The 23167-nt window shown below is 43.9% G+C and overlaps 1 protein-coding gene across 1 annotated transcript in view; it reads right to left on the bottom strand.

Moving 5' to 3' along the window:
* The window catches only part of LOC126480962 (kalirin), a 1643174-nt gene that overhangs the window by 420374 nt on the left and 1199633 nt on the right, over window positions 1-23167 (bottom strand). The window contains exon 31 of the mRNA XM_050104391.1: window positions 2043-2298. Coding sequence (XP_049960348.1) covers window positions 2043-2298 — 256 coding nt within the window. The remainder of the gene's footprint in view (window positions 1-2042; window positions 2299-23167) is intronic.

The raw sequence follows: 23167 nt of genomic DNA, 5'->3' as shown, positions 1-23167 counted from the left end.
ATTTTCGTTTTGTATTTCGTCTATGGCTTCTTTACGTATTTTTATACCAAAGAGTCTTATGTTTCCGTACAACGTCATGAGTATGAAATTAAAAAACAAAAAACAAAAAATGATCAAGACACTACTGTGTACTAGCGACTGTCGATGCTGAGGTTCGATAGACATCCAGCGCTTTGCAGAATGGTTGTTTTTGTGCGCGCCTACTGTAATTTCTCGTCATCGAGAGCATTGTAATTGACAATAATACGTCGTAAGAGTGCTTCATCATATGCTTCCTGCCGAGCGAGTCGGCGCACTAATTCAGACGTTGCAGTCGTATTAGAAGGAAGGTTCAAATTACCATCGGACAATTGTGATTTTGGCCTTATCTTGTTTTCCTATATCACTTGACGAGAATGCCGGAATCGTTAAGATGGGAACTTGAAATTACGACCGAATCCGGACCACTTCTCTACGCCACAATTAAGGTAATCGTGGACGTCCTATTGCTGCGTCCCGTAACTAGGCACAATCTGTGTGACACCATCATTTTACATGGTTGGTATCTACGTTCTGTTTTTTTTTTTTTTTTTTTTGTTATTGTTCCTTACTGAGCGAGCCAGTCCCCTAACCAACGTTTTCAGTTTTTCTCTGTGGCAACAGCTCTTACACCATTCACTACCTCCTAATTTATTAAATGTTTAAGCCTCACTTTAAGTGCGTCTGTAGGGTCGCTATGGAACCATTTATCCGCGTCCGTAGTCGACCCCTGTAAAAGTAAGTCGTGCTGTCACGTCTTGTCCTTAACCCTCTGTTGCCGAAGGCTCACTCGTGTACCATTGATGACTGCACGACCCAAAGCTTTACGCTTCGCCTTGGCCGCGCGGAGTGGCCGCGCGGTTTGAGGCGCCATGACACGGATTGCGCGGCCTGTCCCGCTGGAGGTTTGAATCCTCCCTCGGGCATGTGTGTGTGTGTGTGTGTGTGTGTGTGTGTGTGTGTGTGTGTGTGTGTGTGTGTGTGTGTGTGTGTGTGTTGTCCTTAGCTTAAGTTAGTTTAAGCAGTGCGCAAGTCTAGCGACCGATGACCTCAGCAGTTTGGACCCTTAGAAATTCACACACATTTGAACATCTGAGCCTCCCGTGGGCCCGTCAGCACCGACATTGGACTGTTTATGACAGGGAACATGTTGCCCGGCCGGACGAGTCTCGTTTCAAATTGCATCGAGCGGATGGACATGTACAGGTATGGAGACAACCTCGTGAATCCATGGACTCTGCATGTTAGCTGGGGACTGTTCAAGCTGGTGGAGGCCCTGTAATGGTATAGGGCGTGTATAGTTGGAGTGATACAAGACCTCTGATGCGTATAGATACGACTGTGATAGGTGACACGTGCGTATGCATCCTGTCTGATCACCTGTATCCATTCATGCCCATTGTGCATTCCGACGGACTTGGGCAATTCCAGCAGGACGATGCGTCACCCCACACGTCCCGAATTGCTACAGAGTGTCTCCAGGAGCACTCTTCTGAGTTTAAACACTTCCACTGGCCACCGAAATCCCCAGACATGAACATTATTGACCATATCTGGGACGCCTTGCAACGTGCTGTTCAGAAGAGATCTCCATCTCCTAGTACTCTTACGGATTTATGGACAGTCCTGCAGGATTCATGGTGTCAAGTTCCTGCAGCACTACTTCAGACATTAATCGAGTCCATGCCACGTAGTGTTGCGGCACTTCTGCGTGCTTGCTTGGGCCCTACGAGATACTAGGCAGGTGTACCAGTTTCTTTGGCTCTTCAGAGTATTTTTGGTTACCTAAAAAAAAGTCATGCTATAGAGAGTTAATTTTAATCGTGTTTCGCCGCCATTACTGTACTCAAGCTTGAGGCCAGGACGAACTAAGCATACCGCCTCGCAGCGGTCTGGACAGCGAGCTGGGATGGTCGCTTCAAGCCATACAGTAAATGGCCTGCTTCTGCTCGTTGACGACGTGGTGTGCAAGCAAATTCAGCGTCCGCGCGATGGGCAAGACATAGAGCAGTACGGGTACTCACCAGAGTCGTGGTCTGGGGCGGGCTTGCGCTGCGGGGACGTGGTCTTGGCGGCGGCGGGCGGCTGCTTGAGCACGGCGAGCGGCACCAGGCCCTCGGGCGGCGAGTCGACGCCCGCGCTCGGCATCCGCACCAGGCACCAGTCGGCGCCCGCCGCCTCCACCACCTCCACCTGCTGGCCCTTGGTCACGCTCAGCTCGTGGCTGCCCGCCGCGGCCACGTGGTCCGCCACCACCCACGTCATCTCCACGCCGCCCGCCTGCAACACGTACAAACACGTGTGTGTGATCGATAGAATACACTGACGCTACTGGTACTATACTACTGGCCATTAAAATTGCTACAACAAGAAGAAATGCAGATGATAAACGGGTATTCATTGGACAAATATACTAGAACTGACATGTGATTACATTTTCACGCAATTTGGGTGTATGGATCCCGAGAAATCAGTGCCCAGAACAACCACCTCTGGTCGTAATAATGGCCTTGATACGCTTGCACACAGAGCTTGGATGGCGTGTACAGGTACAGCTGCCCCTGCAGCTTCAACACCATACCACAGTTCATCAAGAGTAGTGACTGGCGCATTGTGACGAGCCAGTTTCTCGGCCACCATTGACCAGACGTCTTCAGTTGGTAAGAGATCTGGAGAATGTGCTGGCCAGGGCAGCAGTCGAACATTTTCTGTATCCAGAAAGGCCCATACAGGACCTGCAACATGCGCTCGTGCATTATCCTGCTGAAATGTAGGGTTTCGCAGGGATCGAATGAAGGGTAGAGCCACGGTCGTAACACATCTGAAATGTAACGTCCACTGTTCAAAGTGCCGTCAATGCGAACAAGAGGTGACCGAGACGTGTAACCAATGGCACCCCATGCCACCACGCCGGGTGATACGCCAGCATGGCGATCACGAGTACACGCTTCCAATGTACGTTCACCGCAATGTCGCCAAACACTGATGCGACCATCATGATGCTGTAAACAGAACCTGGATTCATTCGAAAAAAATGACGTTTTGCATTCGTGCACCCAGGTTCGTTGTTGAGTACACCATCGCAGGCGCTCCTGTCTGTGATGCAGTGTCAAGGGTAACCGCAGCCATGGTCTCCGAGCTAATAGTCCATACTGCTTCAAACGACGTCGAACTGTTCGTGCAGATGGTTGTTGTCTTGCAAACGTCCCCATCTGTTGACTCAGGGATCGAGACGTGGCTGCACGATCCGTTACAGCCATGCGGATAGGATGCCTATCATCTCGACTGCTAGTGATTCGAGGCCGTTGGGATCCAGCACGGCGCTCCGTATTACCCTCCTGAACCCACCGATTCCATATTCCGCTAACAGTCATTGGAACTCGACCAACGCGAGCAGCAATGTCACGATAAGATAAACCGCAATCGCGATAGGCTACAATCCGACCTTTATCAAAGTCGGAAACGTGATGGTACGCATTTCTCCACCTTACACGAGGCATCACAACAACGTTTCACCAGGCAACGCCGGTCAGCTGCTGTTTGTGTATGAGAAATCGATTGGAAACTTTCCTCGTGTCAGCACGTTGTAGGTGTCGCCCCAACCTTGTGTGAATGCTCTGAAAACCTAATCATTTGCACATCACGGCATCTTCTTCCTGTCGGTTAAATTTCGCGTCTGTAGCACGTCATCTTCGTGGTGTAGGAATTTTAATGGCGAGTAGTGTATTATTCATCTGTAGAGGACGTTTTCTACGTATATTGCACTTGCCGTGGTGTCACAGATTAAAAATAAAAAACGTATTTTATATCTACTGACAGTTATCTACTTTCAACTTGGTCTACAAGTAAAGTTTTTTTGCTTGATCATGCAAGACTGATGGCAGCTGTATGAAGTTCGTGAAAAATCCGTGTGAGCCCGCATCTCGTGGTCGTGCGGTAGCGTTCTCGCTTCCCACGCCCGGGTTCCCGGGTTCGATTCCCGGCGGGGTCAGGGATTTTCTCTGCCTCGTGATGGCTGGGTGTTGTGTGCTGTCCTTAGGTTAGTTAGGTTTAAGTAGTTCTAAGTTCTAGGGGATTGATGACCATAGATGTTAAGTCCCATAGTGCTCAGAGCCAAAAATCCGTGTGTCCACTGCCGTAAGTATGCCATTGTCTTTCGCCACTGTACACACTAAAATAACAGTTCGAACCTCTAGCGTCATCGTGAGTAGATCGGCAGTGAAGCTAATTTTCAACAATAAGACTGACGTGCGTCCACATGCACAGACTTGCAGACTTGTCGACAGTCTTACGTGTACACGATGTTACAGCATATCAGTCCTCTGTGGCTCTGTGAAACTTGATTCAGTTCATGCAATACTGTCAAACTTCTGTTTGACAAATCTGGCATGATCACGCAAGACTGTCGACAAAACGTTACGTTTAGACCACCAGATCAGAAACGAAGCGAGTAAAAGTGCACTGTTGAGGGTTGCCGACATTAGAAATCAAGTCGCCGTTGTTACGTCAGTGCCATACTGGCTTCCTTCCGTCCCGTTCCAGATCTGCATGCACGACGATTCTGAGAACTGCAGCGCTGCGGTCGCTTCCTGCTCGTCCACTAGTTCCCTCATGCGTGCAGCACTTTAAAGCCGTGACGCAGCATGGAACTTGAGTGCACGATCTTGATGTTGTAGCGTAGCACCGTAAAGGCGAGAATGACCCGCTCTTGGGATCAGTAGGCGTCTAACGATGTTGTGTTTTGTGAGGCTAGGGCGAGTGCAAGATCTGAATTAAGTGGTGTCGTTTATATAATTGCAAATGTGTTCCAAACGAGGAAGAACTATGCCTGGAGAAAGTACGATGACACTTCACACGGAAATCAAACAACTTTGTGAAATGCAAACAAAATAGTTGTTTTCTTATTTAATAAATTTTCTGTTAACTTTCGTATATGTTGTAGAGTTGTTGTAATTAAATTTTCTCTACTTGAGCCAGTGTAGACGGAAATCTATTTACTGTTGTTTGGCCAGCTTTATAAGAATGATATTCAGACTATGTGTTGCACGATTTGCGTTATTAGTTGTGTTACCATCGAGATTTCTTGTTAGGCGGCGGGACTGGACCATCTGTTTCTTTTTTTTTTGGGGGGGGGGGGTGGAGGGGGGGGGAGGGAAGCTCGGACCCCGAGGACCAAAGACATGCAGTGTAACTGTCACACGTTGCTGCTGCTTCGCCAATACGTGATCCCTGCTCTCCGTGAGAGAGGTGCTTTGGACTCAAATGTTCTGATGCACGATGGAGTTCTACCTTACACTGATCGAGATGTCACTCGGTTACTCTGTTAACACATTTGGAGAAAAGGGAATCATTGGGCGATCGTTCCAAACTGCGTGGCGAACAAGGTCACTAGATTTGTACCCGTGTGATTTCTGGCTGTGAGGCAACCTGAAGGACAGTGTTCATCAATCGGGCACTAACGCACTTTGGAGGGTGAAAATGACCATACCGAGGGCGGTAGTCAACATTGCACCTGAGACGTTTCGGGCAGTGGTAGAGGAATCTTTAGTGCAACTTCAGGCTGTCGTAGATGCACGCGATCGTCATACAGAGCAACGTTTGTAAAATGGAACGTGAACATGTGTAAGCTTTCTTTGAAAAATTGTCTATATGTGTGAATATTGATTATATTGTTTCCCAAAACTTTCTCCTCGTGTAACGTATACTTTAGATATCGTGTTCGACTGCTGGTTGGCCCTGTGCTGTACATCTGAACAATGTTGTGAAACAAAACTTTAAACTTAATGAAATACAGAATTTTAAATAATGAAAATGCATCTAATTAAATGCGAAAAGAAACAATCTATGTGTTCAATGAAAACTACATAACTGAAACTCAGTACCGAAGTACATATGAACGTTACGTGATATGTAGTTCAATGTTTGACTTGGAATAACCACAAAAAGAAATTACTGCTCTACTAAAAACATTTAAAAAATAGCTGTATGAAATTACCAACACTGTTCACTGCTCACTGAAAATTAATCTGTTTGCTTAGCACAACGCTTGCTAATTCTGACTTCGTAGTGTTCCCTCACAAGAATGCAAGGTGATATCTGCCCTGAAATAAACGTGACTTATCTCTTGCTCAGCACTCTGTTTTATGTCTCATGTACTGACGTTCTCGAAAGCAAATACAAATCAGCAGATGCAGCAGCCAAAGAAAAATTACCTACTATGATTCCTTTCTTTCTTCGCTTTTCAAAAACAGTCAGTTGCTACTTGTAGCGTAAGGTGCAATGCACACACAACAAACTATTCAAAACTTTACTAAGAATGATGGAGGTGGGTTTTACATTAAAGAAAATCGTTCTTGAAAAATGAAACTCTGATTATTGAGATAAAGAACTGTACAACATAAGGAGACTCTAACAATTGCGAAATTCTCCCACTGTCAAAATTACCGACATCTCAACCGAATGCGTAATTTGTGACATACTGAAGCAAAGACATCAAACTAACACTAATTACTAATCTGACGGACAAAGATTTCCTTCAGTTAATAGTTCTGATAAATAAACACCTGAATCTTGCGCATGCATGGTTTACCTTCAAAATTCCTCGAAAAATATTCTCCGTTACTACAAAGAATGAAACATCTTTATAAACAAATTTTCATGTCCATAATCAAGTATCCCACATAGTTTCTCCCACATTCACAAATCACAGTTTTCATTCTCTGAAAAACTCATCGGCTCGCTACTGTGACTCAAATAAGAAATGCCCCTTCGCAGCACAACTGACTTACTAGCAAGTATACCACAGATAAAACTAAGCAGAGTCAAGGATCTTATTCACTATTCGTGCAGTGCGCTCATTCATCTTTGTTCCAGTACATTAAAGGTGAATTACTTACAACAGCAGAAAACGTATGAAAACGTTACACACGGTACCGGTACGCAATTAACGAACGGTACCATCTCCTGTGCAAATGAAAATGTGTTTATTTCAAAGTTTCTTCGCTACTGTGTGTGTGTGTGTGTGTGTGTGTGTGTGTGTGTGTGTCTGTGTACGTATGTACGTACTTAGAAAGTAGAAACAAAAAATATTCAGTGCCATTTCATGGAAAATAATAATCGTCATGCCAAACAGCTGCGTATGTAGCGGTGATGCCGTGAGTCCTCGGTTATAGTCGCTAACACTTGTACTCGCTGTCGTTTCTACGCTAGTAGAATCCACTTGTACCCGACAACAGTCTCATGAGAGTATACAGAACTCATTTCGTATATCTAATCTACTTACGCGTCTATTACCACAGGCATGGAACAGGTAGTAGGCCGTGTCCACGCAGGAGGCTCCGAAGCAGCATTTGTCTGACGTAATGCAGCGAAACCAGGGAAAATTTGTATCAGAATAGCTGGATGGTGAATGGAGAGTCTATCACACCCAATACAAGGTCAGTCTGTCGTAAAGAGCGAAACGTCATTCGTTTAGTCCCTGCCGTACAATACTGCTTTTTTTATAAAATATTTCAAAGAATGATTTTTTATAAAGCAAAAAGCTAGTCCTACACTGTTCATTCATTTGACAACAGAGGAATTAGTTCATTTTTTTTAAATTTACTGCCAAGCGAAATAAATTAGCAACAATTTCCCTGGACGTGACTCTTCTGCCCAGGTAATGAGTCACATCGTCTGCGAGTTGGTGAGGTCTTTGCCATTCCGTCGCCATCGATCAAAGTGCGTCTCGCTATTACCAACCTCACACATTACGTCGAATCTGGTTAACTATTCTGAGACGAAAAGAGAGATGCGAAAGAGGTTACGAAGCTACACTTTTTAGATAAACAGAATACACAAGAGAGGCTATTTACTGAATAAAATCCGGTAGAAAAACAGCAATACAATCTACAGCATCCAAATGGTAGCGATAGCATTTTTTACTGAGAACAACAGGCACATGCACCAACCAATTTCTATCTCCTAAATCGCGACTGCAGAGCACGTCGGCAGTCGTGACCACACAGCAATTGGCGCCGTCCGGCTCCTACGATCAGGAGCCCGCTATCTGTAAGCCGAACATCTAATTAGCTGCGGAGCTCGTGCGGCGCGAAACCTGACCGCGAAAGAAAACCGCTCCCGCTGCGACGCGAGTGTCAACAAATTAAACGGCGGCTGCACGGGGCTTTTACGACCTGCCGGCCACCCTTAAGCGCCAGTGTTAACTCATTTGCGCGCCAGATAACCATCGACCCCTGGCCGGCCGGCAGTAACGCGCTTAACGCTGATCCCCACGTCGTGTTCAATAGTTGCCGCCTGCGATACGCGGCAATGACGGGCGACTGTAAAAATTAACCGGCAGATTCAATCCCTGAGCGCAGAGAAAGAGAGATTCATTTCGCATCCAGCTACAGCACTGAACCCGCGTCGTGAAATTAAGTGTTCTTAGGCGCACATGTGCATTTACGAGATGAGGCTATACAATAACGGGACTATTGTGGTAAAACACTTTATTTAAAGAATACATGTATTTAGTTATCGCCACCCTCAATATATTCCCCTCCTCTATCCTTACAACACTCCATACCAATTTTCTACTGATGTGAGCAGTGCTGGAAGTCTTCATCTGACTCCTTGATGACGCGTGCCGCACTTACTTTCACTTCACCGCACTGAAATCTCGTTCCCGTTAATATAGATTTGACCTTGGGAAATAAATAAAAGTCAGATTGTGCTAGGTCAGGTGAATAAAGTGGCGGTCTTAGCGCTGGTATCTTTCCTTCGCTAGAACCTCCTTAACAGAAAATTCAATACGAACAGGTGCCTTGTCAAGATGCAGAACCTGCGAGTTGTTCTTCCACAATTCGGGTCGGTTTTTATTTGTTTTCTCACGGACTTAACTAAGAACCTCAAGGCCATAAGTTTGATTAATAGTTTGACATTCATGAACCCATTAAAGATACACAATTTCACGAGAGTCGTAAAAACCATCATCATTACTTTGAATTTTATTTGCTCATTTCAGCTGTTTCGCTCTTGGTGAAGTTGAGCCCTTCCATTGCATTGACTGGCGCTTAGTTTTCGCATCTTAACTGAAAACCCAAGACTCGTCACATGTTACTCGTCTCCCCGAAAAATTAGGGTCATTTTCAACGGTATGCAAAGTGTAAGTACAAACATTTTCAAGATTTTGTATTTGTTTGACTGTGAGAATTTTCGGCCTCATTTTCGCATACACTTTTCTCACGTTAAATTGATTACGTAAAACTTGCCTTACGCATTCCTTCTCAATTCCGACAGTTTAAGAAATCGATCCAATACCCAGCCGACAGTCAAATCGAATCAGATCAGCCGCGAGGAGTGGCCGCGCCGTTTGTGGCGCCATGTCATGGATTGCGCGGCCGATTCCGCCGGAGGTTCGAGTCCTCCCTCGGGCATGGGTGTGTGTGATGTTCTTAGTATAAGTCAGTTTAAGTAGTGTGTAAGTCTAGGGACCTATGACCTCAGCAGTTTGGTCCCTTGGGAATTCACACACATTTGAACATTTTTTAATCACGTCACCTACTTTTTCAGTATGTTCATCCATTTTTGATGCTGAACACGTCAGTTCCGACTTGTTTTCCTAGTTCTGAATTCAATATTCCAATCTCTATTTTGGTCTGAATTAGTTTTCATTCCGCTGAATGTGCAGCTCTAGGTTTGATATGAATTGAAAGGAAGAAGCTATCAGTTGATCAAACTTTCCTTCATTAATGTTGTGGATGACATAAAAAAAGAATTGATGGATTTGGTTATGTCGATGTGAAACGAATCAAAAATAATTCAATTTTCCACGCACTGCAAATGAAATCATACCGTATGAAGTTACGCGCCACAGCTTCAAATAACAAGATACATTGTGCACGTTGTCACAGCGCCGTAAAATGCTTTCATTTGAGTTTGAATGAGTTCGGATAATTTAAAAGGATTGATACAAGTGAGGTTGGAAATTTCGCTGTCCACAATTTTGCTACCGCGCCTAATCGATCCTCTTAAAATACTGGAAAGTTAATGAATAAAAGCGACGAAAACAGCTGTACTCGCGTTCTGTCTGTGTTTATACGCTGTATGATCAATTTGTACCACAGGACAACTAAAGCGACTACGGCGTGCGTTGCGTTTTTGTATCAGTATGTACGGTGTTTATCTGTCGTATAGGATGAAAACCCTCAGGACCTGAAAGGAAGGAAGGTTACAGTTTTGCGTCCTGCCGACTTCAAGGCTAAAGCAAACAATCCGGCACTGGTATGAAGAGATTTGCCGAAACTATGTAAGGTCTACACAAAACCATGAGACCACCTTGTAAATCACTGTGTCGCCTAGATTTGTTTATCTCTTGATAATTATAATGTCGAAAAGCTGTTTGCAGCCCAGCAAACGATGTGGAGCAGAGGTAAGATACTGATTTCGCATTCATTACGACTTGGAGAGAGTGGAGGATGGTTTTAAGTGATATTCCTTGCCTAGATTTAGGTTTCCCTGGCTCAGTTATGATAAGCGCTGGGATAGTTCATCCGGAAACGAAACCCTGTTTCTTCCCTAATCCGTGGTTATGACTCGCCTCTAATGACCTCGTCGTCGATAGAACGTTAAAACGTAAACTTCCTTCATCCCTTCCTTCCTTTCTTCTCTTCCCACTACGTTTTAACAATCGCGGAAGTTCACTAGTTCAGATTGTCACTGGCGGAACGAGTCCTTACATTTGTTCCCTACAAATGCTTCATATATCTCTGCTTTCACACTTATACCTGCACAGGGCGCCCAGAAACAGTACGAGAAGCTTCTAAAGGTGTTGAAGTATAGATTGTGCTGAGAAATAGTTGTTCAGAGAAACAAATTCGATACGTTGCGTCCTTTTCGATTTAATTAGCACTGAAGTTAACTAATCACGTCGTTGTGCACGCAAATTCAAGCAGCCTACCAGATAACATTTTTGATAGCGCAAGAAATTGCTCGTCTGTTATGTCGTATTCGATCCTTACACCGTCCCATGTCCAAGTTCTGTTAAGAACGCAAACAAATAATACGTTTGACAACACCAATACTGTGCGCGCAAAGACCTGATTGGCTAACTCCAATCGGAAACGGCGCAACGTACCAAATGTTTTTCTTAACAGTTATTTCTCAGTTATCTCTCAGCACAACCTACCCTACAACGCCTTCTGAAGCTTTCCAGACTGTTTCTGACAACGTTACAAGTACATCGAACCAATATTATCCAACTGTTTTCCTATTCCAATCGCGCACTGAGCGGGGGAAAATGACTGTCTATATGCTTCTGTGCGTACCCTAATCTCACTTATGTTCCTCTCATAATCTCCACGCCGAAAACACGGTGGTGGTAGCATTATAGTTTCACCGTCTTCTTCGGATACAGGCTCACTAAATTTACGTAACAGGGTTTGGCGAGAAGTACCAGGTGGTTATAATTAAAGCGCGGCTGCTCACAAAGGTCCAGTGAAGGCTTCAATTATCGTATGGCAGTGAAACTCAGTAGATATTTTAATGCATTAGCGCGGAACCGATTTACGCGTGGGAAAAAAATTAATTCCAATTTTGGCCACCTGGCGCAAATTTAGCGCTGTGCTTACAAGACAGAGGTATAGAAATGTTTCCATATGAAATGGATAAGGAATGGGACATCAGCAGAAAAGTCACACAAGTGAGAAAGGCTTAATGTTGATTTTATTATTAATCGCCACTAACACAATTTGTCAAATATGAACACCAGAGACGCCAACGAGATGCTGTACAGCGCCAGATTTTCCCCTGGTGGCCAAAACTGGAACTAATTTTTCTCCAGCATGAGTCGGTTCCACAGTAACGCATTAGCATATCTACCAAATTTCGCTGCTATACGATAATTACAGCCCACACGGGACCTCCTTAAGTAGTAGCACTTTAATTATAACCACCTAATACGAGCGTAAGTCAATTATATTTTTGTTTACTTTGGTAGTACTGTCACTTTACGTTGATGACGCCTGCTTTGATTATTTGTTGTTATATCTTTGCAATTTTCAACCTGCTAGGTTAGTTTCATTATCGGTGCCGTGCTGTTAATTAACATCTACATCTACGTGATTACTCTCCTATTCACAACAAAGTGCTTGGCAGAGGGTTCAATGAACCACCTTCAAGCTGTCTCTCTACCGTTCCACTCGCGAACGGCACGCGGGAAAAACGAGAGCTTAAATTTTTCTGTGCGAGCCCTGATTTCTATTATTTTATCGCAATGATCATATCTCCCTATGTAGGTGGCTGCCAACAGAATGTTTTCGCAATCGGAGGAGAAATCTGGTGATTGAAATTTCATGAGAAGATGCCGATCCCGTCGCAACGAAAAAGGCCTTTGTTTTAATGATTGCTACTCCAATTCACGTATCATGTCTGTGGCACCATCTCCCCTACTTCGCGATAATACAAAACAAGCTCCCCTTCTTTGTACTTTTTCGATGTCATCCGTCAGTCCCATCTGATGCAGATCCCACACCGCACAGCAATACTTCAGTATAGGGCGGACAAGCGTGGTGTACGCAGTCTCTTTAGTAGACCTGTTGCACCTCCTAAGTGTTCTGCCAATGAATCGCAGTCTTTGGTTGGCTCTACTCACAAGATTATCTATATGATCGTTCCAATTTAGGGTATTTGTAATTGTAATCCCTAAGTAGTTAGTTGAATTTACAGCCTTCAGATTTGGGTGACTTATCGCATAATTGAAATTTAGCGGATTTCTTTTAGTACTCACTTGAATAACTTCACACTTTTCTTAATTCAGGGTCAATAGCCACTTTTCGCATCAGACAGATAACTTATCTACATCATTTTGCAATTCGTTTTGGTCATCTGATGACTTTACAAGACAGTAAATGACAGCATCATCTGCAAACAATCTAAGACGGCTACTAAGATTGTCTCCCAGGAACAACACAGGGCCTATAACAGTTCCTTGGGGAACGCCGGACATTATTTTTGTTTTACTCGATGACTTTCTGTCTATTACTACGAACTGTGACAATTCTGACAGGAAATCACGAATCCAGTCGCACAACTGAGGCGATATTCAACAGGCAAGCAGTTTGGTTAGAAGACGCTTGTGAAGGATCACGGCTGCCCCGCTGTCTATTTGCACCAAAGAAGAGCAACGTTCAGTGATCCGTTTTTTGTTGTCGGAAGGCGTATCAGGGGCCGAAATTCATCTAAGACTTTCGGTACAGTACAGGAACATTGTTTTGCCACAACGGAGTGTCTACGAATGGATTGAAAAATTCCGAAATGGTTGCACAAGTGTTACGCACGATGAAGGAGCCGGACGACCGTTTACCGCCACAAATAAAGAAACCATTGAGCGTTTATGTGAAATGATTCTCTTGGACAGATGATTGATTATTGACGATGTGGCACATCGTCTGCAAATTAGTCATGGTTCTGCCTACGAAATCATCCACAACAGAGTTGGATTTCATAAAGTTTCTGCAAGATGGGTCCCAAAACAACTCACATAGTTGCATAAACAAACGCACTTGGACATCTGCAAAAAACATTTGGATTGCTGTGTTAACGTAGGGGAAAACTTCTTAGACACGATCATTACTGGTGACGGAACATGGATCCATCATTACGAGCCGGAGAGTAAACGGCAGAGTAAGGAATGGAAACATCCAAATTTGCTATGGAAGAAAATGTTCAAAACCGAACAGTCCGCAGAAAAACTGATGCTTACGGTTTTTTTGGGATGCACAAGGTCCAGTACGGGAACATTACGGGGAAAGGGGCACAACAATAAACAGTGTACGGTACAGTGAGATGCTTACTGCCAGGTTAAAGCCTACAATTTGAAGCAAACGCCAAGGATTGCGGTCAAAAGGTGTTCTGTTGCACGACAATATGCCCGTCCGCATACTGCTGCCCACACTGCTGAAACGCTCCAGAAACTCAAATTTGAAGTACTGGATCATCCTCCATATAGTGCCAATCTTACCCCTTCTATCATTTGTTTGGTCCACCCAAACAGGCATTAAAGGGCCGTCGATTTGCCCCGGACGAAGCAGTGAAAGAAGCGGTGCATTCCTGGTTCAAATGGCTCTGACAAGGGAACCTCCCCATCGCACCCCCCTCAGATTTAGTTATAAATTGGCACAGTGGATAGGCCTTGAAAAACTGAACACAGATCAATCGAGAAAACAGGAAGAAGTTGTGTGGAACTATGAAAAAAATTAAAAGTAAAATATACAAACTGAGTAGTCCATGCGAAGATAGGCAACATCAAGGACAATGGGAGTCTAGGAGCGCCGTGGTCCTGTGGTTAGCGAGAGCAGCTACGGAACGAAAGGTCCTAGGTTCAAGTCTTCCCTCGAGTGAAAAGTTTAATTTTTTATTTTCAGTTTATGTGACAAACTCTTATGTTTTCATTACTTTTTTGCGAGTGATTATCACATCCACAAGAAAATCTAAATCGGGCAAGGTAGAAGAATCTTTTTACCCATTTACAAGTTAGGTGGGTCGACAACATATTCCTGTCATGTGACGCACATGGTGTCGTATAGAATATATCAGACGTGTTTTCCTGTGGAGGAATCGGTTGACCTATGACCTTGCGATCAAATGTTTTCGGTTCCCATTGGAGAGGCACGTCCTTTCGTCTACTAATCCCACGGTTTTGCGGTGCGGTCGCAAAACACAGACACTAAACTTACTGCAGTGAACAGAGACGTCAATGAACGAACGGACAGATCATAGCTTTGAGAAAATAAAGAAAGTAAAATTTTCAGTCGGGGGTAAGACTTGAACCAAGGACATCACGTTCCGCAGCTACGCACGCTAACCACGGGACCACGGCTCTCCTTAACTCCCAGTCTCGTTGATGTTGCCTATCTTGCGCATGGACTACTCAGTTTGTATATTTTACTAATTTTTTTCATAGTTCCACACAACTTCTTCCTGTTTTCTCGATTGATCTGTGTTCACTTTTTCAAGGCCTATCCACTGTGCCAACTTATAACTAAATCTGAGGGGGGTGCGATGGGGAGGTTCCCTTGTGAGCACTATGGGACTTAACATCTATGGTCATCAGTCCCCTAGAACTTAGAACTACTTAAACCTAACTAACCTAAGGACATCACACAACACCCAGTCATCACGACGCAGAGAAAATCCCTGACCCCGCCGGGAATCGAACCCGGGAACCCGGGCGTCGGAAGCGAGAACGCTACCGCACGACGGTGCATCCCTGGCTCGCAGCTCAACCGAGAACCTTCATTTATGAGGGCATCAGGAAGCTTGTACAACGATGGACCAAGTGCGTTGAAACGCAAGGAGACTATGTCGAAAACTGATGTTCTTGTAAAGTTTCCTATATGATTACAATAAAATTTTATAATTACTTTGCGGATAATAATTGACAATGCCACCGTATCCACTGCGAACGCAAATGAAACCAAGAGCTCGTTTCCTCAACGCAAATCACGCTTTGTCCAATCAGAATGTATTGCTAACGATATCCAGAAGTGCTAAACATTCTAAAACCCGGCTCTTGGTCAGAATTTAAAACTCTAATTCTGCGGTATACGGAGATGAAGTGTTACTGAATAACTCGTTTTTCATTACTTTCCAGCCGCCTTTGAAATTACTTTGCTCCAAGACTAAAGCATTCACATCTGTTCCGGAATCTTCAGTTTTTGTTATATGAAACACCGCAGATTTCATCAGCAATACTACACAAACATTCCAAAACGGACGAAACCCATTTCGATGCATTCGTTTTGTACTTTGCAGGGAGAAAGAAGTCAAGCAAACAACGATATTCTTCGTTTGACAAATTGTAGGATATTCGGAACTGTACAAACACGTTCCACAGTTGCGTTTTAAATACTTGCTAATTCTGTACATTTTCACTATCACGTCGTTCACTTCGTAGTTCATTTGCCATCTGCTAAAAAAGTGCTTCCGCAACAAACTTCTTTTGCACAAGATTTCCACCACGACTTCGCCATTAGAAACTCGAACACTTCTGCCATAGTTGTCGTTGATCAGCATCACTTCAGTTCAGAACCATCCACAACAAACCCAACGCGTTACTATGGCAACTTTATCGTCGTTTTTACCAAAGTAGTTTCTAAAACTGAACTTTCAGGTTTCAAGAAAATATATGTCGCTTCGTTGAGATAGCATGGTCGGATCACATTATATTTTCCTCTTCTACAGTTTTATGGCCCATTTATTCCTGAAGTAAACAAAAATCAGTCATATTAATCACTGCTCAATTATTAAGAATAATGAAATGTAAAGTATGGTTTCCAAATGAACATAAGAAATTTCTAGTCTGATTTAGATACCTATTCACTTGTGACCATTCAGAAGTAAAGTCATTGCTACGGTCTTCGCAAACTCAGAAGTTTGTCACTAGAAACTTTCATAAATGCTTACTTCCGCCAGTAAACCCACGATATACGATTACTCGCTGAGAATGGAATACGAATATGCTAAAAGACCGGACTGCTTCAGTCTTCGTATGCAACACTGCTGACACGAGCGCGTAGCAGTTAGTCTAACTCAAAAATTCGTAAAATGATAAAGGAGCCCTGAGCTCTTACGTTAATCAACAAACGACAAAAATACATTACTTAAAACAAAATCGAAGAACGCCAGCCGCATCGCAGCCCATCTAATGACAGAGCATTTAACCTTTTCCTTTAAAAACTTTCGGCGATAGTATAAAACCTGCTACAATAGTGTTTTCCCTGGTTGCATGATGCACTGTTTCGGAATGCAGGCTAAGATTTAAGAGGACCCTTTGCAGCAGATACTATAAAGCAATATTAACAACACCTATATTTTGTGAAACACAAGTTACGAATACATGGTCAGTATATTTCACTCCTAAGTTGTGCTTGTTTTAATCATTTCTATACCGCAACTTAAAAAAAATTACGGTGATTGTCTTTTTTAGCTTCTGTCTTTAAAAAATATGGCAGTAACATCTTTTCTCAGATCACATACACTAAACGTCATCTGTAGCTCTCGAAGAATAAAATACGATCGGATAAAACGGATTTGGAGGAACAGCGCCTATGCACAGAAACCGGTTGCGCCTGCCACCTAGTGGTGACACAGCCAACTACGATGTGCGGAGCCGCCGCTAGATAGCACGAGTGCTGCCGTAGCACACTTGCCCATTCTGCCAATCTACACGGCATACTTCCTCATGAGAAAAATTCTATTACTACTTAATACTCGTTGTTTTTGAAAAATGACCATAACGATTGTGCACCATCGACTGCCGCAATTCATGCAACCTTACGTACGTTATGGAAGAATACGAGAAAAATTTTGGACACATACAGGAACAAATGTGCGCTTCTGCCGATTGTCAAGTTGGGTGACATACTGAAGCTGGAAATCTACGGAGTTTGTTACTTTTATATCGGAGAGAGAAATCAAACCTTGGTCGGTACTAAAGTAGAGGTGATAACTTCTGTTTTGTGTTGTTCGAATTCTTTACTAACTTTTTTTATTTTAAAAATCCCAAACCACTGCCTAACACCTCGATGATTTAGTGACGGTGGTGCCAACGGTGCCTGCCAAACCGCACCAGGTTTGCAACACTTATTTAACGCCACGCTTTGTAAATCTCTCATCGCAAGGTCGATTCTGTAGTTTAATTGAGAGTAAAAATTAATCTAGGTTAGCTACAACAATTAATTAGTTAATAAAAAGAATGCGAAACAACTACTTTTTCAGTAACTTGCGAAGGGTTAGCGTTGGTTTAGTGACTAGGTGCAAAACTACTGATCAAAGATCTCGGGTTAGACACCTGTTTAGATCTAGTACCTTTACTGTCACTTATCGCTACTTTCACCTCTGGCAATATACACTCCTGGAAATGGAAAAAAGAACACATTGACACCGGTGTGTCAGACCCACCATACTTGCTCCGGACACTGCGAGAGGGCTGTACAAGCAATGATCACACGCACGGCACAGCGGACACACCAGGAACCGCGGTGTTGGCCGTCGAATGGCGCTAGCTGCGCAGCATTTGTGCACCGCCGCCGTCAGTGTCAGCCAGTTTGCCGTGGCATACGGAGCTCCATCGCAGTCTTTAACAATGGTAGCATGCCGCGACAGCGTGGACGTGGACCGTATGTGCAGTTGACGGACTTTGAGCGAGGGCGTATAGTGGGCATGCGGGAGGCCGGGTGGACGTACCGCCGAATTGCTCAACACGTGGGGCGTGAGGTCTCCACAGTACATCGATGTTGTCGCCAGTGGTCGGCGGAAGGTGCACGTGCCCGTCGACCTGGGACCGGACCGTAGCGACGCACGGATGCACGCCAAGACCGTAGGATCCTACGCAGTGCCGTAGGGGACCGCACCGCCACTTCCCAGCAAATTAGGGACACTGTTGCTCCTGGGGTATCGGCGAGGACCATTCGCAACCGTCTCCATGAAGCTGGGCTACGGTCCCGCACACCGTTAGGCCGTCTTCCGCTCACGCCCCAACATCGTGCAGCCCGCCTCCAGTGGTGTCGCGACAGGCGTGAATGGAGGGACGAATGGAGACGTGTCGTCTTCAGCGATGAGAGTCGCTTCTGCCTTGGTGCCAATGATGGTCGTATGCGTGTTTGGCGCCGTGCAGGTGAGCGCCACAATCAGGACTGCATACGACCGAGGCACACAGGGCCAACACCCGGCATCATGGTGTGGGGAGCGATCTCCTACACTGGCCATACACCACTGGTGATCGTCGAGGGGACACTGAATAGTGCACGGTACATCCAAACCGTCATCGAACCCATCGTTCTACCATTCCTAGACCGGCAAAGGAACTTGCTGTTCCAACAGGACAATGCACGTCCGCATGTATCCCGTGCCACCCAACGTGCTCTAGAAGGTGTAAGTCAACTACCCTGGCCAGCAAGATCTCCGGATCTGTCCCCCATTGAGCATGTTTGGGACTGGATGAAGCGTCGTCTCACGCGGTCTGCACGTCCAGCACGAACGCTGGTCCAACTGAGGCACCAGGTGGAAATGGCATGGCAAGCCGTTCCACAGGACTACATCCAGCATCTCTACGATCGTCTCCATGGGAGAATAGCAGCCTGCATTGCTGCGAAAGGTGGATAGACACTGTACTAGTGCCGACATTGTGCATGCTCTGTTGCCTGTGTCTATGTGCCTGTGGTTCTGTCAGTGTGATCATGTGATGTATCTGACCCCAGGAATGTGTCAATAAAGTTTCCCCTTCCTGGGACAATGAATTCACGGTGTTCTTATTTCAATTTCCAGGAGTGTACTTTATATGAAAACTACCGAGTTGCATTGCGGTTGGCAGTGCACATTACGTAGCTGAACCCCCTCTTATTCGCCGGGTAAATTAGTTCAAAAGTCGGAGGAAGGCAACGACATACCATCGCCAATAGAACCATGCCTAGTAATGTACTATAGTGCAGAGAGAGGTTATTGGATAAAGTCACTGATAGTTTTACTAGGAGTAGCCGACGCTTTTTTTTTTAAAAAAAAAAAGAACAGGTGCATTTTCATTTGCGTGGTTCCGAAAACAGACGTAACTTTCGGTATGGATGTTACACGATTTCAAGACGTCTGCTGCACTGCTGTTCGTGGCGAAATGTCTGAGACGCTTGTCGACCTTAGCGCTTGGGATACTTAATTTCTTTTTTTTTTTTTAAGGGAAGAAGAGGTGCCAGAAATTCTATTCTCGTGTCGACAACGTAACATGCTACAGTAACTAGAGACAAAGGCACATCGCCTTAGAACAGTTAAATATACTTTTCAACCCGTAATTACTTGCAACTTCAGAGATTACATCCGTAAACAACTCCAACAGCACGTCATTGACAGTGGCGTTGTTTCACTCGTGTCTCGTTCAACGCGATTAAGCTCGGCCATTGGATGGATTACTTAGTTTAATTATTTTTATTGGTTACTCGAACCTGGAAGGTACTTCTACAGCAAACCGTGCAAATTTCTGCAGGTAAATGGTGTCTATGCAACTGAAAACTTAATTTAAATAGAACCCATGAAGTGTCTCATGTGTTTTGAAGCGAAACATTTTAATAAAAGCTTTAAAGGGAGGATAGATATCTATTTCATAGCCCGACCTTTCTACGAAGATGAATGATAGAACGTAACCATAACGGCTATCTGAGGAACAATAAAATGGATCTACTGCACTGTGTACAAAGTGACAGAATATAAACAACTGAGAAAGTAATGTAGGCAAGTATGCAGAATACGGGTGAAATGTTAGATGTGAATGCTAGGATTCTCGAAGAGCTATGAATCGCAACATAATCACACTAATGTGACCACCTGCAAAAGTCTGAGTAAGTGTCGTTCAGTATTCGTCAGCCCTGGGACACTGAAATTTCACTGAAATAGCGGGTCTACTACCCACCCCAATAAATTGATAGGCTGATTTTGAACAAGAAAATCATATGAATGAGTGTCCCTAAGCGGAGAAAGATATTTTAGAAGCGAATGAGCTACTTTAATTTTGCTTGAGTTATGCCCTTCCACGCGGAGCAGATAACTGTGTGGTAGGCAACACACATTGCATACGAACGCCGCACAGTGCTTCAGTGATATAACTAGTCTCAAACGATGCTTAGCGTGGGCGGGAAGTATTGGCCAACATTTTGTCCCAAACAAAAGGTGTTCCCCATGACGACATCTGTAATCTACAGACGTTTGTCGCAACGACTTTGAAACATCATGTGTACTGATGAAAGTGACAGCATACGACTTGTTTCTGATGAAGATTCCACAGACCATCTGACGCTTAGGGAATTGCACTCCATAATTTTTTTCTTGCTGACAGGATTTGACTCCGGTTACGAAAACTGACAACGGCTAGAAGAGCTGTGTGCTGACCACATCCAGTGACACCTGTCGGCTGAGGAGGACACGGTGGTCCGTTGGCACCATTGGGCCTTTCGAGGCCTGTTCGGAGAGTATTTTTTTTATAGGATTTGAAGGTCAGTGTCCCGACAACAGTTTCCTGAAGCAGTACCAGAGCTTGATTCGTGACGGTACGAACTGGTCTGACGAAAGAAACCAGAACCGCAGATTTTGCCATGTGGTAACGATAGAACTTCTGCTTCGGTTGAAGCGATGTAAAACAAATGTTGTATTCACACTTTTAAAATGCTCAGAACAGTGTTAAAATAATCTTTTAGGAAGTTTAAATTTCAAAAACGTCCCCTTTAATTTCACAGTACTAGAACCTCATTCTTCACAGATTAGGCACGAAATCGGTTTTGAAGATTTCCGGACATTGTTGAGTACAAAAAATGTCGAGCTTTCAAATACCTGTACAATTATTTACAATCTCAACTTGACATTTAATAAATAATTATAATTAAAAAAAAGTTGCATCTTCCGAGAGTCGAACAAGCATCCTCGCGATTACATGTCAAGAACGCTACACAAGCAGCTATGCACAACTTCTTTCAAGAAGCTCGCAGTTTCTTGTGCTCAACAATACTCGGAAATCTTTAAAGACGATTTTTACGAGTGGTTTTGTAAACTACATTATACTGCTTCAGGAAACTAAGTCCGGGCACTAAATTTCAAATCCTAGAAGTATACGAGGAAAAATTTAAAAAAAAAATCATGAGCGAAGACGGTGAGTATTTAAGCTCTCCTTGATACATATGACACCATCTGAGAAGCTTTAAATAAGATTTTGGGAGTAGTGTACTTTACATCAAAAGTGCAAACGCAGCAAAGAAAAATAGCAATGATGCAGGAAGGCGAATTATGAAGGTTGCTAATGCGAAGTTGTGCCCGTTCAAGTAAAACATTTGTACGAATTTAGGCAAATTTACTACAGCAATAGGAGAGGAATTAAGGTGAAAGGCGGAAAAGGGAAGAGCCGTTCCAGGCTTTGTGGACTTTGGAACCATAGAAGGGGGTGGATCCTAAGAGGGAGCCGGTCGTGGCACTCGTAGGCACTCAGTCCTTGCATGCAGACATCTCGTGACTGAAGTCTCGTCGCTCCAATTACTCTTCCAGTAAGGAACGGTTCACGCTGGAACTTCGTCTTCTGTAATTATTCAAGCTTCCCTATTTTCTTTTTCTTCTCGAACATTTACTTTGGCGCCTGTCCCGTCGTCTGTGACAGCATTCTAGTCAGATTAGTTAATCTTAATTAACAGACGGAAGCAGATGTGTGCAAACTTTTCAAGCGGGCGCTGAAATAACAAGACAAGGAACATCGAGCGGTTCAACACTTTTCTGCAGCTAAAGGACTAAAAGCGCATAACATACATTACGGTTGTTTTAAGAAATAGATCTCGAACTATACCAATAATGCATGCAAGTGAAGCAGTAAGACGGCCATTAAAAGGACAGTGGACTTTAAGCTGAGAAACACTTAACAGTTTTACAGTAGCTTGGAAGGAAAGAAAACGCTTTCGACATGAATACCACCAAATGTCATAATCCCTAAACCTGCCATTACATACTGAATTTCTCGGCGACTTCACTGTCGCCACATTTTAGAACCTGGAAAACGTCATATTTTAACAGCGAGGAGTTTCTGTTATGTAACTATTTATTTACTGTTAGTTTCCACCTTCAGACCATCTTCAGGTTTAGAAAAAAATTACAACAGACTACATGGTAACACTTCTATGGCTTCAAGTAAAAGAAAATCCAGCCTGCATCCCTCCTGTCAATAGAAAAGTACATCAAACATTCAATAACTGACGTTCAAAACAGAAGACAAACAAATTGAAATTCTTAAAGAAACAGGAGAAAGAGTAGAGCGCCAAGTGGCGTTTGAAAAAACAAAATACGTGTCCAGGAATAACCTGATGCCTACAATTCTAAGTGCTAAATATGGAACAACAGACAAAGTTTCTCAGTTCAAATATTTGGGCGAAATCATTCACGAAACTTTCCTGGCAAAAACTGATTAGGAAATTTGCTGTCACACATTGGAAACAGCTTTCAGTACTACAAGAGACATCTAGAACGAAAACCGCGTCTCAAGATACATCGCACTGAGACACTAGAACACAATCATCAAATCGAAAATCTTAGGTCCAAATAATACTGAAGAACGAACCTACAGACTAAGAGCAAATAAAGAAACTGAAAAGTATGC

This window comes from Schistocerca serialis, chromosome 5 (assembly GCF_023864345.2).
Source record: "Schistocerca serialis cubense isolate TAMUIC-IGC-003099 chromosome 5, iqSchSeri2.2, whole genome shotgun sequence".
NCBI lineage: Eukaryota > Metazoa > Arthropoda > Insecta > Orthoptera > Acrididae > Schistocerca > Schistocerca serialis.
Note: the sequence above shows the minus strand (reverse complement) of the source record. Positions and strands in the feature narration are given on the sequence as shown.